The sequence below is a fragment of the Scomber scombrus genome, chromosome 1 (genome assembly GCF_963691925.1).
Source record: "Scomber scombrus chromosome 1, fScoSco1.1, whole genome shotgun sequence".
In the NCBI taxonomy this organism is placed as follows: domain Eukaryota; kingdom Metazoa; phylum Chordata; class Actinopteri; order Scombriformes; family Scombridae; genus Scomber; species Scomber scombrus.
This window is the reverse complement of record NC_084970.1, coordinates 35,168,021-35,183,329: the sequence shown is the minus strand read 5'-3', so window position 1 is coordinate 35,183,329 and position 15,309 is coordinate 35,168,021. Positions and strand designations below refer to the sequence as shown.

General features: G+C 38.5%; 1 protein-coding gene and 1 non-coding gene across 2 annotated transcripts; both read right to left on the bottom strand.

Annotated features, from left to right (window-relative positions):
- Positions 1-281: 281 nt before the first annotated feature.
- On the bottom strand, positions 282-3,939 carry rpl12 (ribosomal protein L12). The gene is made up of 6 exons (XM_062424746.1): positions 3,794-3,939; positions 2,458-2,531; positions 2,079-2,177; positions 881-962; positions 697-783; positions 282-429 (listed from the first exon to the last, which is right to left on the bottom strand). The coding sequence occupies exons 1-6, from the start codon at positions 3,828-3,830 to the stop codon at positions 311-313; spliced, it is 498 nt and encodes a 165-aa protein (XP_062280730.1). The 5' UTR covers positions 3,831-3,939; the 3' UTR covers positions 282-310.
- LOC133985529 (small nucleolar RNA SNORA65) lies at positions 2,281-2,409 on the bottom strand. Its single transcript, XR_009925477.1, has one exon. It is a non-coding gene; the product is annotated as a small nucleolar RNA SNORA65 (small nucleolar RNA).
- Positions 3,940-15,309: the final 11,370 nt, after the last annotated feature.

The following is a 15,309-nucleotide window of genomic DNA, read 5'->3' as shown; positions in this document are numbered from 1 at the left end:
GCCACAAAGTATTGTATCTTACATGCATAAAGCCAATTCTCATGTTATTAACACCCGTATTAATACTTACATGTCAGCTGATTAGTCAAATACTAAACAAAGCAATAAGCTTGTGAGTTTCAATTGCGATTGTTTTAAAAAAGCTGAACTTCAAACACTTAATGTTCACAGGTTACTTTTAAAACACCAGCAGCATGAAACTAACAGTTCGGCTGATTGTCCTTTTCAGTTTGTTTCTATTAAATAAACCAAAATAATGGAGGCACACACAAGATGATCTAATTTTTTATCAATGTTTTATTCACATCATTTACTCAGTTGGGCACTCGACTTTGCCGCTGTTGATGTCATCGATGACATCGTGGGGACCACGACCATCGATGGTGCAGCCGACAGACTGAGCGGTACCCAGGATCTCCTTGATGGTACCTGAAGAACAAATAAATAAAGATGAGTCAGTGTTGTGAAAGTCAGATGAGGTGAAAGTTAATTTGGGGTAATGAGAGACTATTTAAGGTGAGTTTGTTCCGGGTTTTTGGCACAGAATTGTCCACTAGTTCGGACAAAGCTGCTTCCTATTGCCGGGTCAATCTGAGCCACCACTGGAATATGATTCAGTCACTTCAACAGACTGTCATTATGGCGGGGAGGCTCAACTGTTCATAGATTCATTAAACACTTGGTGGTCGTTCTTACCGGACAGCTCCCTGGCGATGGAGCGATGCCTCATCTGGCGGGCGATGCCAACAATCTCGTCGAATGTCACGCTTCCGCTGTGCTTGACTGGGAAAATAAACAAAATCCAATCATTCCAGTTCCTCTCATTTCTTTAAAAAAAAAGAAAAAAAGATTGTTTCTAAAGAACATCAAAGTGACTTACTGTTCTTGACCTTCTTCCTGTCACGAGGAGGCTCCTTCAGAGCTTTGATGATCAGAGCAGATGCAGAGGGAACAACATCGACCTGAACAAGGAACAAAGACTCGTTATTAAGGCTGCAACCAATTTTAATTATAGTGCAACCTGCTCATTATTTCCCTCCATCATTCAGTCTATAAAATGTTTAAATAATCCAGTCATGTTCTTAGTTTGCTTGTTTTGACCGATAAAAAGGCCGAAAACCTGTCAGAGCCACATTGTAAATTTGTATTATACAGGTATTTAGTCAATTTGTTTTAAAAGAATGCTCCATCGACAGGGTTTGCAATGCATTCTGGGAAATGTAGTCAGTTATTTTATCATTCAGTTCTTAACCTTCCCAAAACTTATTCACTATTATTAATAATAACAGACACTAGAAGATATAAATACTGAACAATGATGACCTTTTAGTTTATATTTAAATAGAACACTTCACTTTTATATCATTCAAAATAAAAATTAAGCTTTGTTATACACATCTTGAAGCTAATTCTGGATAATTAATTGACGTCTAGATCTATCAAGATAGGGAAGTTTGTTCCGGGTTTTTGGCACAGAATTGTCCACTAGTTCGGACAAAGCTGCTTCCTATTGCCGGGTCAATCTGAGCCACCACTGGAATATGATTCAGTCACTTCAACAGACTGTCATTATGGCGGGGAGGCTCAACTGTTCATAGTAAATTTGTATTATACAGGTATTTAGTGCAATGAGCCAGTACTATTATAAAATCTCTATTTCAGGTGTAATCTCTCAGTTCAGCATGCACTATCAATACCACTCATATTACACCAATATTCCTCTCAAAATACTGTTACCATTATTCATATTGCTTGTTTTACTCTTTAATTGATGATGCTCCTATTTTTTACTATCCACTTTGTTGCTCTAACACTGTAAATGACTACAGGTAAAATGCTTCCAATTACACATTTCTGCTTCATGTTTATGCCGTGTGAATTACATGACTTAGGACAAAACCACAACTACATGATTTGGAAACTTTACAAGCTAGGACCATCAAATTAATTCTCATTCTTGACTTAAAAAGATTGATCCATCAGAATGTTCACCTGACTTTAAGCCTGGTGTTCATATATTCAACAGCAGGCAGTGAGGAGTTAATGAAGCCATGTAGGTGTTTTTGGTGAGTACGTACCGTTGCCTGTCTGTTCTGGATGGTCAGCTTCACGGTGATCCTCAGACCCTTCCAGTCACCGGTGGCCTTGGCAATGTCATCACCAACTTTCTTGGGAGACTGATGAGGAAAAAAGAAACAAAGTGATGAGCTTAAAATCAGCTACTGTTCAGATTTATTACCATAAATCTCATTGTAAATTTTACAGTAAAACTACTTCAGGATTTGTTCCTAGCTTTTCGGCACAGAGTTGCCCACGAGTTCGGGCAAACCTGCTTCCATATAGCAGGGTTCATCTCAGCCTCCACTGGACTATTTCTCAGTCACTAAAGCAGACTGGCATAATGGCGGGGAGGCTTTTCTGACTTACAAAGAGAAATATATGCATTGTAATACTCACCAGACCCAGAGGTCCAATTTTGGGGGCCAGAGCTGAGGTGGCACCGACTTCTCCTCCTGTGCATCTCATGTACACTGCGAGACAAGAGCAGAGATGGACTTAAATCAGCTGAACAGCGTCTGCACCTTTCTACCATTTTCCCCTTGTCTTTTTAAAGAAACCTTGGCCTGCAGAAAATTAAATTTCTTAATTTTAGGCGACAGGATCACTACTTTTAATACTGAAACCAGAGGGCGGCTGAGTATGAATACTAATCAAACTATTAACTGCAGGATGTTTGTGTTTGGCACAATGCCAGGATTTCAGAAAGGACGCTGTTTGAGAAGTTAAGTGCGCTTGTTTAAGAGCTGAGAAATGACACGTTAACATAAATGCTAATAATTTAGCAGTGCTGTAGGAATCACATCTTCTGCAGATTATGTTTCACCATTTAAAAACACAATCCTGGACTTGAGCACAGTTTACAGGTGTTTGTACTTTTAGAGTTATAACAATTCATATAACTGATGAACATTTAAAATAAACTTAAGGTCAGTGCTGTAGTTCTGTCTATTATACAGCTCAACTTTCTTCATTATGTCCTTTAAAGAAGAAAGCCATAAACTACATTTCAGTTTTCTTGTGATGTCAAATTACTCAACATGTGGTGCAAATTCTGCATTTATGCACCAATTCACAACATTTACCTGCACCTAAAGTGTGGAACCAGGATATTAAGACGTATTGGTTGATTCAGAGCTGATACAAGTCTGTTTCAACGTAGAGGGAATTTGATGCTAACAAGACTAAATGTGACAGATTTACTTGATGACTAATTCAGACTGCTGAAGCTGAGTCTACTTTTAAATGCATTTCAGTACTAAATGACTTGAGATTGTCCTCCATCACTTGCTTTAAAATACATTTAAAACATAATTTAAATGTCAGTATGAAGAGGATTGACTACAGTAAAGCCAACCTCTTTCACTGTTCATATGGACAGCTAACTGCCTTAAAACACATTAAAGCAGAGTCATGTCTCAGCATCTGTTAGCACTCATGATGCTACATTTGCAGCTAGCTGAGTTAGACCACGTGGAATCGACCGTTTACGCTCCAGTCACCAGATTTCTCATTACACCACTAAATAAAACAAACATCAAATTTCACATGCGAGAGGCAAACACATTGCAGCCCTTCAAACATGATTTAAGACATTTTATCCCTCTGTTCGTGCCCAGTCTTTAGTTACCGTGTCTTCTCTTCGGCACAGACCGTCGCCATCTTGGCTCTGAAGCTGTCAAAAAGCTCCTTCAAAGCTTTCTGTTTTTTTAACCACTTGATAGTGAAAACATACCAACTTTAACCTCGGTGGGGTCGAATTTGGGAGGCATGATGCTGCTGTAGAGGTTGAGCTCAGCTTGGTTGGTGAGGGTGTCGGATGAACCCGGGCTCGGGACGACCGATTACTGTTGCACCTTCACCGTTAAGGGAAGAAAAAGAGGCCTTGCTGTGTCGCGGAGGGGTTTATATAAGCGGCAAGTATCGCGAGAGGTGGACACTCGTGACGTAATAAAAAAAGAGATATACATGAACACAGCAAAATACATTCAAGGTATAAAATAACACTATATAAAATAAAACTATACAAAATAATACTATAGAAAATAAAAGTATACAAAATAAATCTTTATAAAATAAACCTATACAGAATAATAATATAGAAAATAAAACTATACAAAATAAAACTATATAAAATAAATCTATACAAAATAATAATATAGAAAATAAAACGATATAAAATAAATCTATACAAAATAATAATATAGAAAATAAAACGATATAAAATAAAACTGTACAAACAAAACTATATTAAAAAAATACTATTTACAATAAAACTATAGCAAATAATACTATAGAAAATAAAACTATATAAAATAATACAATCGGAAAAAAAGAAAGAAAATGAAACTGTAAAATAATACTATATAAAATAAAGCTATATAAAATAATGCTATATAAAATAAAGCTATATAAAATAATGCTATATAAAATAATACTATAAAAATAAAATGATATAAAATAAAACTATACTATACTATACAAAAAAAAAAAAAATACCCTGATTGCGAAAGTGCAGGGGTCACCTTTAAAGATTTCAGCTTCGACTTTTGAAGGTTGCAGGCTCATACGAGGTCAACATATCTACTATATTAGCTTGGAGCCAGACCCAGACATACTTTAAAAAGTGATCCGCAAAATCTTAAAATCAATTCTAAAGTGAAACAGGGAGCCGGTGGAGAGACGCCAGGATCGGGGTGATGTGATGTCGTCTGTTAAAACTGGTTAAAAACAACTAAATGATGTTGAAATTGCTGATGTAATTTCTAAAACTTTGGATTTTAAAACTATAAAATGGTATGTCGTGACTTTTGTGGGAGGTTTGAAAGAGTCCGGCCACTTCTCATCTTCCAAACAGTGATGGAAAATTCATCGCCCACAAAACACTTTGGGATAATTTCCAGCACCAAAACACTGATATGACAGCATGTTGGGTAAGATAATAATCCTTTATTAGTACAGTATTGCACCAGCAAAGTGGATGGCAAAAAATAGAAAGAGTGTCAATAAAAAGAATAAATAACAATAAATAATGAAGTACACAAGCAATAAAAAGACAACAGTTGTAAAAGAATATAGTTAAGAAACAGTAACATTATGTGAAATAGTTATACTGGTGTTGAATAAGAAGATAAACAGTGGTGGTGAAACAGAAAAGGTCATGAGGTCACCAAAGTCCTTTCATGGCAATAAATAAAAAACACCAAATAATAGCTCAAGATATCAAATTGGACATTTTTGATGTAGGTGTGACGCTGAATGTAAACTGTGATTATACTTATAAAATATCACATAAATCCACTATCCAGATTTAGTCATGTGCAGATGTGATATTTTGGCCACAGGGTGGAGTAAGAGGAAAAGTCATGAGGTCACCCAAATTAACTGAGTTCACTCTGTGTGGTGTGCATTAATGCATTTATCAGACTTATTGATTCTTACGTTACCAAATTAGATTATTTAATTTTGAATAGAATAGAATAGAATATAAAGTTTTTATTGTCATTGTACAAAGCACAAAGAAATTGAGATGCCGTCATTAAAAGTGCAGAAACTAGATAAATAAATAATTACTTCTAAAAAAAAAAGCCATTATTTACTGCAGCTTTAGCTTAAAAGCTGTTTTTTAATCTGTTAGTGTGTACTTTTAGTGTCCTGTAGCGTTTACCTGAGGGCGGCAGAGTGTCCTGGATGAGATGACTCCCTGAGGATATGTCATGGTCAACCTTATTATCCAGCCAGCAGCAATCACATATAACAAACAATAAACAATGAAGACTTCCACATATTATAGACAAATCACACAGGTCACTCATTGAGGATCTTGATGGCAGCAGTAACAAAAGAGTTCTTAACCCTTACACACGGTTCAGGGGCAAATTCGACCCATTCTTTACATTTTGAGAGCTGTAAAAACACCTTAAACACATTTCCTTTAGCCAGCCTTTTCCTAATGTGACCCACAATGCACAAAATGGGAATAAAATGCATCATTTTCTATTTTTGTGCAGCTGATACACATTTTTTTATATATGTAAATGTTCGAATTTGACCGCTGTTTATTAAAAAATAATCAAAAATCAGCATTCAGGCATGTTGTTTTATTCATCATATTCTATAAAATGTTCTCCTGGATTATGAAATCCTTTAAATTAATCAAACATTAATTAATGACTGATGAGGAACTTATGAAATATGAGTCAGAATATGAACAGTATGTAAGGGTTAAGTCTATTTGTCCTGCACCGAGGTAATCTGTATATCTGCGGCCAGACGGGAGCAACTTAAAGTCCACATCCAGATGGTGAGACAGCTCAGCAAGGATTGTCCGAGCCTTGCTTAAAGCTCTCGCCGTGTAGAGCTGAGGGAGGTCATTTAAAGTGGTACCCAACACCTTACGACACGCGGAGAGCTTTCCTGAAACAGCGGGAACTGTACAGATCTTCCAGGGAGGGGAGAAGGCAGCCGATAATCCTCTTGGCTGTGGTGATGAACCTCTGGAGCGATATCCTGACCACACACAGATGCAGCAGGTCAAAATGTTCTCAATGGAGCAACGATAAAAGGACACAAGCAGTTTCTGTGAGAGTTTGTTATTCCTGAGTATTATCAGGAAGTGAAATCTCTCTCTGACGATAGAATCTGCCTTCTTGATGATAGCAGTGGTGTTGATGCTCCAGCTCACGGTCACCCTCTAAACCAGAAGTCTGTGACCCTCTGCAGGGTGTCAAACATGCGGCCCGTGGGCCAGAACCGGCCCACCGAGGAGTCCAATCCAGCCCACACTCATTCCTGTCTTCTTTTCCTTCCATCCACCCTTTCTTCCTTTCTTTTTCTTTCTTTCTTTCCTTCTTTCTTTCTTAAGAAGGAATTCCTTCCATCTTTCCTTCCTCCCTTTCTTCCTTCCATTTGCCTTTCTTTCTTTTTCTTTCTTTTTCTTTCTTTCTTTCTTTCGTTACTTCCTGTCTTCTCTTCCTTCCTCCCTTCCTTCCTTCAATATTTCCTTCCTTCCTTCCGTCCTTCCTTCCATCTTTCCTTCCTCCCTTTCTTCCTTCCATTTGCCTTTCTTTCTTTTGTTACTTCCTGTCTTCTCTTCCTTCCTTCCATCCTTACTTCCTTCCTCCCTTAAATATTTCCTTCCTTCCTTCTCTTCCATCTGTCTTTTCTTCCTTCCTTCCATCCTTCCTTCCTTCCTTCCAACTCGCAACCTCCCCCGCTCCGTCCTCATGCTCCTCCTGATGCCCATATAAGTAGAATACGTGTTTTTATTTTACCCAGCATGCACCTGAAATTTTCAAGATGGCGCTGCTCAGATCCGATACTATTGGCCTCCGAGCAGCAGTCCACAAACCAATGGGTGACGTCACGGATGTTACGTCCATTTCTTATATACAGTCTATGGTGTCTATACATATCTCTCTATCTATTTTTCTTTTATCTATCTTCGGTTGTAAGTCTGTGCTATGGTGTAGTTTCATCCTGTATTGTTGAACTTTCTGCTGCCTCGTGAAGCACTTGGACTCCGCAGGGAGATTTTGAATCAAGGGACTTCGGTCCTGAGCAGCAGCAGGATAAACCGTCCCTGTGGTGTCCAGACACTAATGGTGGTGCTGATGACTTCTGCTGAAACTGCTGATGCACTGATGAATCTGCAGAGACTGAGTGGTGATGATGGGGAACGGGTAAAAGCACCAAGAAAGCACTGAAGCAGAGAGAGGGAGAGAGAGAGGGAGAGAGAGAGGGAGAGAGAGAGAGAGAGAGAGAAAACATATTTAACCCTCCTGTCGTCCTCCCGGGTCAAATTGACACCATCTCTTTTGACTGTTCCTTCTTTCCTTCCTTCCTTCTTTCCTTCCTTCCTCCCTCCCTCCCTCCTTACTCCTTTCCTTCCTTCCTTCCTTCTTTCCTCCCTTCCTTCCTTCCTCCTTTCCTTCCTCCCTTCCTTCTCTCCTTACTTACTTCCTCTTTTCCTCCCTCCCTCCCTCCCTCCCTTCTTCCTTCCTTCTTTCCTTCCTTACTTCCTCTTGTCCCTCCTTCCACCTTTCCTTCCTCCCTTCCTTCTTTCCTCACTTCCTTCCTTCCTCCCTCCTTAATTCTTTCCTTCCTCATTCCTTCCTTCCTTCTTTCCTTCCTTCTTCCTCCTTTCCTTCCTCCTTCCCTCCTTACTCCTTTCCTCCCTCATTCCTTCCTTCCTTCTTTCCTTCCTTCCTTCTTCCTTCCTTCCTTCCTTCCTTCCTTCCTTCCTCCTGTCCTTCCTTGACCTGAGGACAACAGGAGGGTTAAAAAGGACAGCTGCACTATGATAGGCTGACAATAAAGGTGTGTCACTGTGCTATTATTTAGATGTGAACAGATGATTTGAACAGCTGACGTCTTAACCCTGCTGTCGTCCTCCCGGGTCAAATTGACCCCATCTCTTTTGACTTTTCCTTCGTTCTTCCCCTCCTTCCCTCTTTCTTTGCTCCCTCCTCCTTCCATACTTCTTTCCTCACGTCCTTCCTTCCTCCCTTCCTTCTTTCCTTACTTCCTTCCTCTTTTCCTGCCTCCCTCCCTCCTTACTCCTTTCCCTGCCTTCCCTCCTTCATTCCTTCCTTCTTTCCTCCCTTCTTTCTTTCCTTCCTTCCTTCCTTCCTCCTGTCCCTCCTTCCAATTTCCTTCCTCCCTTCCTTCTTTCCTCACTTCCTTCCTTCCTACCTTCCTTCCTAATTTCCTTCCTCCCTTCCTTCTCTCCTTCGTTCCTTCCTCATTTCCTTCCTCCCTTCCTTCTCTCCTTACTTCCTTCCTCTTTTCCTCCCTCCCTCCCTCCTTACTCCTTTCCTTCCTCCTGTCCTTCCTTCCTCCTGTCCTTCCTTCCTCCTGTCCTTCCTTGCCCTGAGGACAACAGGAGGGTTAATTGATGCCACAGGAAATGACAACAAGGAAACGATGAGCTGTGAGACGGAGGAATAACACTAAGAAAGTCACTTTGTATTGATTTCCTTGCTTATTTTCTTCAGTTTTATCTCCATCTTACAGTTGTGTCCCTCATGTGCTGCCGTAGTCCTGCTCCGGCTGTTTTTTGAAATACATGTTCAGTGTTTCGCCTCGTTAGCCCCCGTGTTTGTTTCCTGTCACACCCTCGTTGTCTTAATTGCTAACCAATCCTTTAGTTTCCCTCTTTATTCCAGCTGTGTCTTACTCTGTGATTACTTCCTTGTTGTTTTTCATTCCTGTCTTTTTCTCTGTCAGTCCCTCGTCCCGAGTGTATCTTTGTGTTTTCAGCTGTTGTTTTTTCTCCTCGTGTGTCGACTCAGCCCGTTCTGTCTTCGCCTGCCAGTAAACCAGAGTCTGATAATCAAACAATTATTTTTTCTTCACTTCCTGTCTTCTTCCCGCCTGCTTGTCGTTTCTGCATTCGTTCTGCATTTTGCCTCCATGACCGTGACAAGGATAATTTAATCACCAAAAAATTGACAGGTGACTTAGCGGAGCGCAGTTCATCATGGTGAGACTATGAACCCTGCTCACCTAATTTCATGGCAATTGGTCCGATAGTAATACTGAGATAAAGACTCCCTGCAGTCACGTAATGGATGAACGGGCCGAGACAACCGGAGTGGAGACGTTTATGTAAATGTGCATCAATTCAGACATCGGTGCGTGCACAAGCTAAAACAATATTTGCATATATTCAAATTATTTGTCACAAATGTCAAATTGTTGTTGTGATGCCTGAACGTCAGACTACAGGAGCATTAGTACACATCTCTCATCATGAAACTTATTTTATTGAATATAAAGTGATGCAAATATTCTTCTAGTGTATTCAAACTCACACTTGAAGCAATTAAATGTATGTTATGTTTTTATGTTAAGATAAGTTACATTAAGTTACGCTACGTTACAAAATGACACGTTAAGTTAAGATAAGATTAGTTAAAATAAAATATTAGGTTAATTTACGCTACATTACGCTATGTTACGATTGGATTAGTTAAGATTATATAAATAATATGATAAATGATATGATGATAATAATGATAATATATGTTATATTAAGTTACACTACGTTAAGTTAAGTTAAGATAAGTTACGTTACGCTATGTTAAGTTAAGTTAAGATAAGTTACGTTACGCTACGTTAAGTTAAAATAATATAAAGATAAGAAATGTTACACTACTTTAAGTTTAGATAAGATAAGTTATGTTAAGTTACGCTACGTTACAAAATGACACGTTAAGTTAAGTTAAGATTAGTTAAAATAAAATATTAGGTTAATTTACGCTACGTTACGCTATGTTACGATTGGATTAGTTAAGATTATATAAATAATATGATAAATGATATGATGATAATAATGATAATATATGTTACATTAAGTTACACTACGTTAAGTTAAGATAAGTTACGTTACGCTACGTTAAGTTAAGTTAAGATAAGTTAAGATAAGTTACGTTACGCTACGTTAAGTTAAAATAATATAAAGATAAGAAATGTTACACTACTTTAAGTTTATATAAGATAAGTTATGTTAAGTTACACTACTTTACGCTACGTTAAGTTAAGTTAGGATTATTATATGTTGCGTTAAATTACACTACTTTAAATTAAGATTAGATTAGTTAAGATAAGATATTACGTTAAATTATGCTACGTTATGCTATAGCCTATTAAATTAAGATAAATTAAGGTAAGATTAGTTAAGATAGGTTAAGATAAGACATTACCTTATATTATGCTAAGTTACGCTGTTAAGTTAAGTTAAGATAAGTTAAGATAAATTAAAGATAAGTTGTGCTACGTAACACTATATTAAGTTAAGATAAAATTAGTTAAGATAATTTAGGTCAAGTTAAGTTACGTTTATTCAAGATAAGTTAAGTTATATTAAGTTACACTACGTTAAGATAAGTTAAGATAATATAAGTAAAGATAAGGTAATTTACGTTGAGTTACAAGTTAATGTAAGAAAATATTATTCTTTATTAGTCCCTCAATAGACAAAGTGGACAGCAAAATAGAAAACAGCATCAATAAAAAGAATAAAGAATAATAAATAATAGGTAAGTATACAAGTAATATAAACAATAGTATTAAAAATAAAGTAATAAAAACTTCATTGGCCTAAACTTTAAGGCGGGATAGATTACAGTTCCCCCCCGACCCTCATTATAAAGGAGGGAGAACAGAAAACGGATGGATGGATGGATGGATGAAAGGGCCGTCATTAATCTGTTACAGCTGTGCCATTAGGGATGAGCCATATATAGTCTTTGTATAATTAATCTACATAATAAAGTCATTCATGCACTCAGTCAGTGTAAAGAAACGTCTATTTGGAAACGTCACTCTCAAAACTCTTGAGACTAAAAATAGCTTCCTAGTAGTTTGCTGATTTAGGAGCAACTTTTAATGTACGTCATACACTTTTAGATTAACATTATTACACAAAGTATAACAGCATTAACCCTTGTGTTGTCCTCGAGTCAAGGAAGGAAGGGAGGAAGGAAAGGAGGGAGGAAGGAATGATGGAAGAAAGGAAGAAGGAAGGAAAGAAGGAAGGAAGGGAGGAAGAAGGAAGGAAAGAAGGGAGGAAGAAGGAAGGAAAGGAGGGAGGGAGGAAGGAGGGAAAGGAGGAAGGAAGGGAGGAAGAAGGAAGGGATGAGGAAGGAAGGAAAGGAGGAAGGAAGGAATTGAGGAAGAAGGAAGGAAAGGAGGGAAGGAGGAAGGAAGGAAAGAAAGGAGGGAGGAAGGAAGGATGGAAGGGAGGAAGGAAGGATGGAAGGGAGGAAGAAGGAAGGAAAGGAGGGAGGAAGGAGGGAAGGAAGGAAGGAGGGAAGGATGGAAGGGAGGAAGGAAAAAGGAAGGAAAGGAGGGAGGAAGGAATGAAGGACAGAAGGAATGAAGAAAGGGGGTTGGAGGAAGGAAGGAAGGAAAGAAAGAGAGAAGGATGGAGGGAGGAAGGACAGACGGAAGGAAGGAAGGAAGGAAGGAAGGAAAGAAGGAACAGTCAAAACAGACGGGGTCAATTTGACCCGGGAGGACGACACAAAGGTTAAAAGCACATCATTCACTTTTAGATTAACATTATTACACAAAGTATAACAGCATTAAAACCTGATGCTAAATCTATAAATCTATGAAAAGTTGTACCGGCATCATTCTGGACGATTTCAACCAGCTTTTAAAGTGATATTACTGCAATCATCTATCATTATAATATTATATTAATCAATAAATATCCTCTCCACGCCCCACACCTCCCCACAATTCATTATATTATCGTCGACTTCATGACTGCAGCTGTAATTGATGCTATAGATGTTTGACACTTGTTTAAATGAACCTTTCTCTCACTGTATTTCCTTTTTGAGGTCCTCTATTTGTACCTGTGTGTGTTTTGCTTTTATATTTAGTTTTTATTGCCTTTGTTTTTTTTTTCATCTTTGCATTTTTTTTATGGTCTTTTATTTTTTTTTTTTATTTAGTCTCTAATGTTTTTATTGCCTTTCTAAAATTATCTTTGCATGTTTTTAAATGGTCTTTTATTGTTTTTATTGCCTTGTTTTTTTAATCTTTGCATGTTTTTTTCCAGTTTTAATCTGTGAAGCACTTTTCTTTTTGCACACTGAGTATTTTATAATGATGTATTACATACATACACATATATTTGATTTATTAGTACAACCTTTAGTTATTTTTAGTAATAGTAGTTTTTTTCTTTAGTTTTTCCATTGGATAGTTAGAGATGTGTTTCTATGTGATGTTACGTGTGACTGTCTTAAGTGTGGATGTAGCTGCTGTAATCTATCTATCTATCTATCTATCTATCTATCTATCTATCTATCTATCTATCCATCCATCCATCCATCCATCCATCCATCCATCCATCCATCCATCCATCCATCCATCCATCTATCTATCTATCTATCTATCTGTCTGTCTGTCTGTCTTTCCGTCCGTCCATCCATCCATCCCCCTCTCTCTCTCTCTCTCTCTATCCATCTATCCATCCATCCATCCATCCATCTAAATAAATGTACACATGTCTCTTTTGATTCAGTCATCAATCTTTACCTTTTCAGTCTTTTGGTTTAATATGAAATCAGTGACACACAGCCAATGTTTTATTAATCTTTATATAAACATGAAGTCCGTCCTCTGTGAGCATGAGCAGTAAACTCTTTCATAAAAGCTGACATCGTACAACACCGTCCTTCTTCTTTTTAGTATAATTTTTCTCACAACTTCAGTATAAGCAACTTTGTGATGTGTGACTTCAGAGAGCTCTGTGATAAGATGAATTGCTTTCTGAATACAGAGCGTAATGATTCGAATAGCAGATAAAAGGTCAAGTGCACATGCTTTTTTCCCCCTCCTCCCTCTCTCCTTTAAATAATAGTCACTTTAATGCTTCGGGTGACCTTTTTCTGTCTCACTTTACAACATCACACATCACAGGAGCCACAGGAGGCGACTGTGTTCAATGTCACTGTCTGACCCTGACGTTAATCACACGAAACAGGAAGGAGGCGAGACGGCAGGACAGGTGTGTGTCCTCCATCAGTAAACCAGCTGCAACACTTCTCTCTGGTCCTTTCCTGTTTATTTCATACTTTACTTTTCTTTGTAATACTGTATTAATTGTCATCACTTCGTATTATGCATCATGTAATATAAGCTGTAAACAATAATGTGATTAGGTGTGTTACCGAGGGATAAAACATAATAATTCATTAATATAGCAATTAGTTAAAGTAGATCAGTAACGATATTTACAGTAGAAGTTTAACGCTCCTGTTGTCCTCGAGTCAAGGAAGGAAGGGAGGAAGAAGGAAGGAAAGAAGGGAGGAAGGAAGGGAGGGAGGAAGGAAGGATGGGAGGGAGGAAGGGAGGATGGAAGGGAGGGAGGAAGGAAGGCAGGAGAGAGGGAGGGAGAAAGGAAAAGAGGAAGGGAGGAAGGAAGGAAAGAAGGACAGAGTAAAGAAGGAAGGTAATGGGGAGGAAAGAAAGACAGAAGGAGGGAGGGAGGAAAGAAGGAAGGGAGGAATGAAGGAATGAAGGAAGGAAGGAGGGACGTAAAGAAGGAGGGAGGGAGGGAGGAAGGAAGGACAGAAGGAAGGAAGAAAGGGGGATGGAGGAAGGAAAGAGGGAGAGAAGGAGGGAGGAAGGAAGGACATACGGAAGGAAAGAAGGGAGGAAAGAAGGAACAGACGGGGTCAATTTGACCTGGGAGGACGATACGAAGGTTAAATGGTTACAGTATATTATAGTCATTTTAATTTTATAAGAAAAGAAGAAGAACCTGTAAAGGAGCGCCTCAGAGTCTGTGCTGCTTTCTCTATTTGAAAGCAGAAGGTAGGCACAGTGACACTTAAATTAAGACCAAACTATCATAAAAAAAAAAGATATCCAGGCCTCTAAATTGTGTCTCACTGATTGACGTTGTTCAACTAAAAGGCCCCCTGGTGGTTTATCTGTGTACTACATGTATCTGATTGTATACATCAGGTTTTAATACTGGTGATGTAGAGCTCTCTAAAACTCATGCATTAAATATGATTCACTTGGTGTTGCAGGGTTAATGAATAATGATAATATACAGTTATTGTTGTTATAATAATGTCTAGGAATGATAATACAGACTGACACACTACGATGACAATGGATCCACCAAAGCAGCCGAAGCTTCTGGAAACCAGCCGTCCAACGATCCCACTGTGTCTCAATGTGCGGACCGCTGACCTCACAGAGTTCAGGGTTGATAAAACACTGCAAACATCAATCTGCAGCTCTGTAGAGGCCTTGCAAAAATAATTCAAGGAGAGGGCGACCGCTCCATCGCTCAGCACGGTCAGCGAGGTGATTCATGCAGCGGCTCCGTGCCTGAGGGATAATACAACACATCAATGCAAAGAAGACCTGTCAGAAATGTTTTAAACAGAACAGAGGAACCAAAACTTTATTGATCAAACAACCATGAACTCAGGAATATTCAATGTTTTCCAATCTCCACTATTAAAAATGATGAAGGTAAGTAAACCATAAGTCAACCTTTTGGTTATTAACCTTCGTGTCGGCCTACCGGGTCAAATTGACTCCGTCTGTTTTGACTGTTCCTTCTTTCCTGTCCTCATTCCTTCATTCCTCCCTCCTTCTTTCCTTAACTCATTCCTTCCGTCCTCCCTCCTTCTTTCCTCTGTCCTTCTTTCCTACATTCCTCTTTTCCTTTCTCCCTCCCTCGCTCCTTCCTTCTTTTTCCTCCCTCCTTTT

Coding starts and splice junctions, on each gene's coding strand:
- rpl12 (XM_062424746.1), bottom strand. CDS start 3,830: ATGCCTCCCAAATTCGACCCCACCGAGGTTAAAGTTG. Junction 963..2,078: donor TCCAGAACAGACAGGCAACG/GTACGTACTCAC, acceptor TTCCTTGTTCAG/GTCGATGTTGTTCCCTCTGC. Junction 784..880: donor CAGGAAGAAGGTCAAGAACA/GTAAGTCACTTT, acceptor TTATTTTCCCAG/TCAAGCACAGCGGAAGCGTG.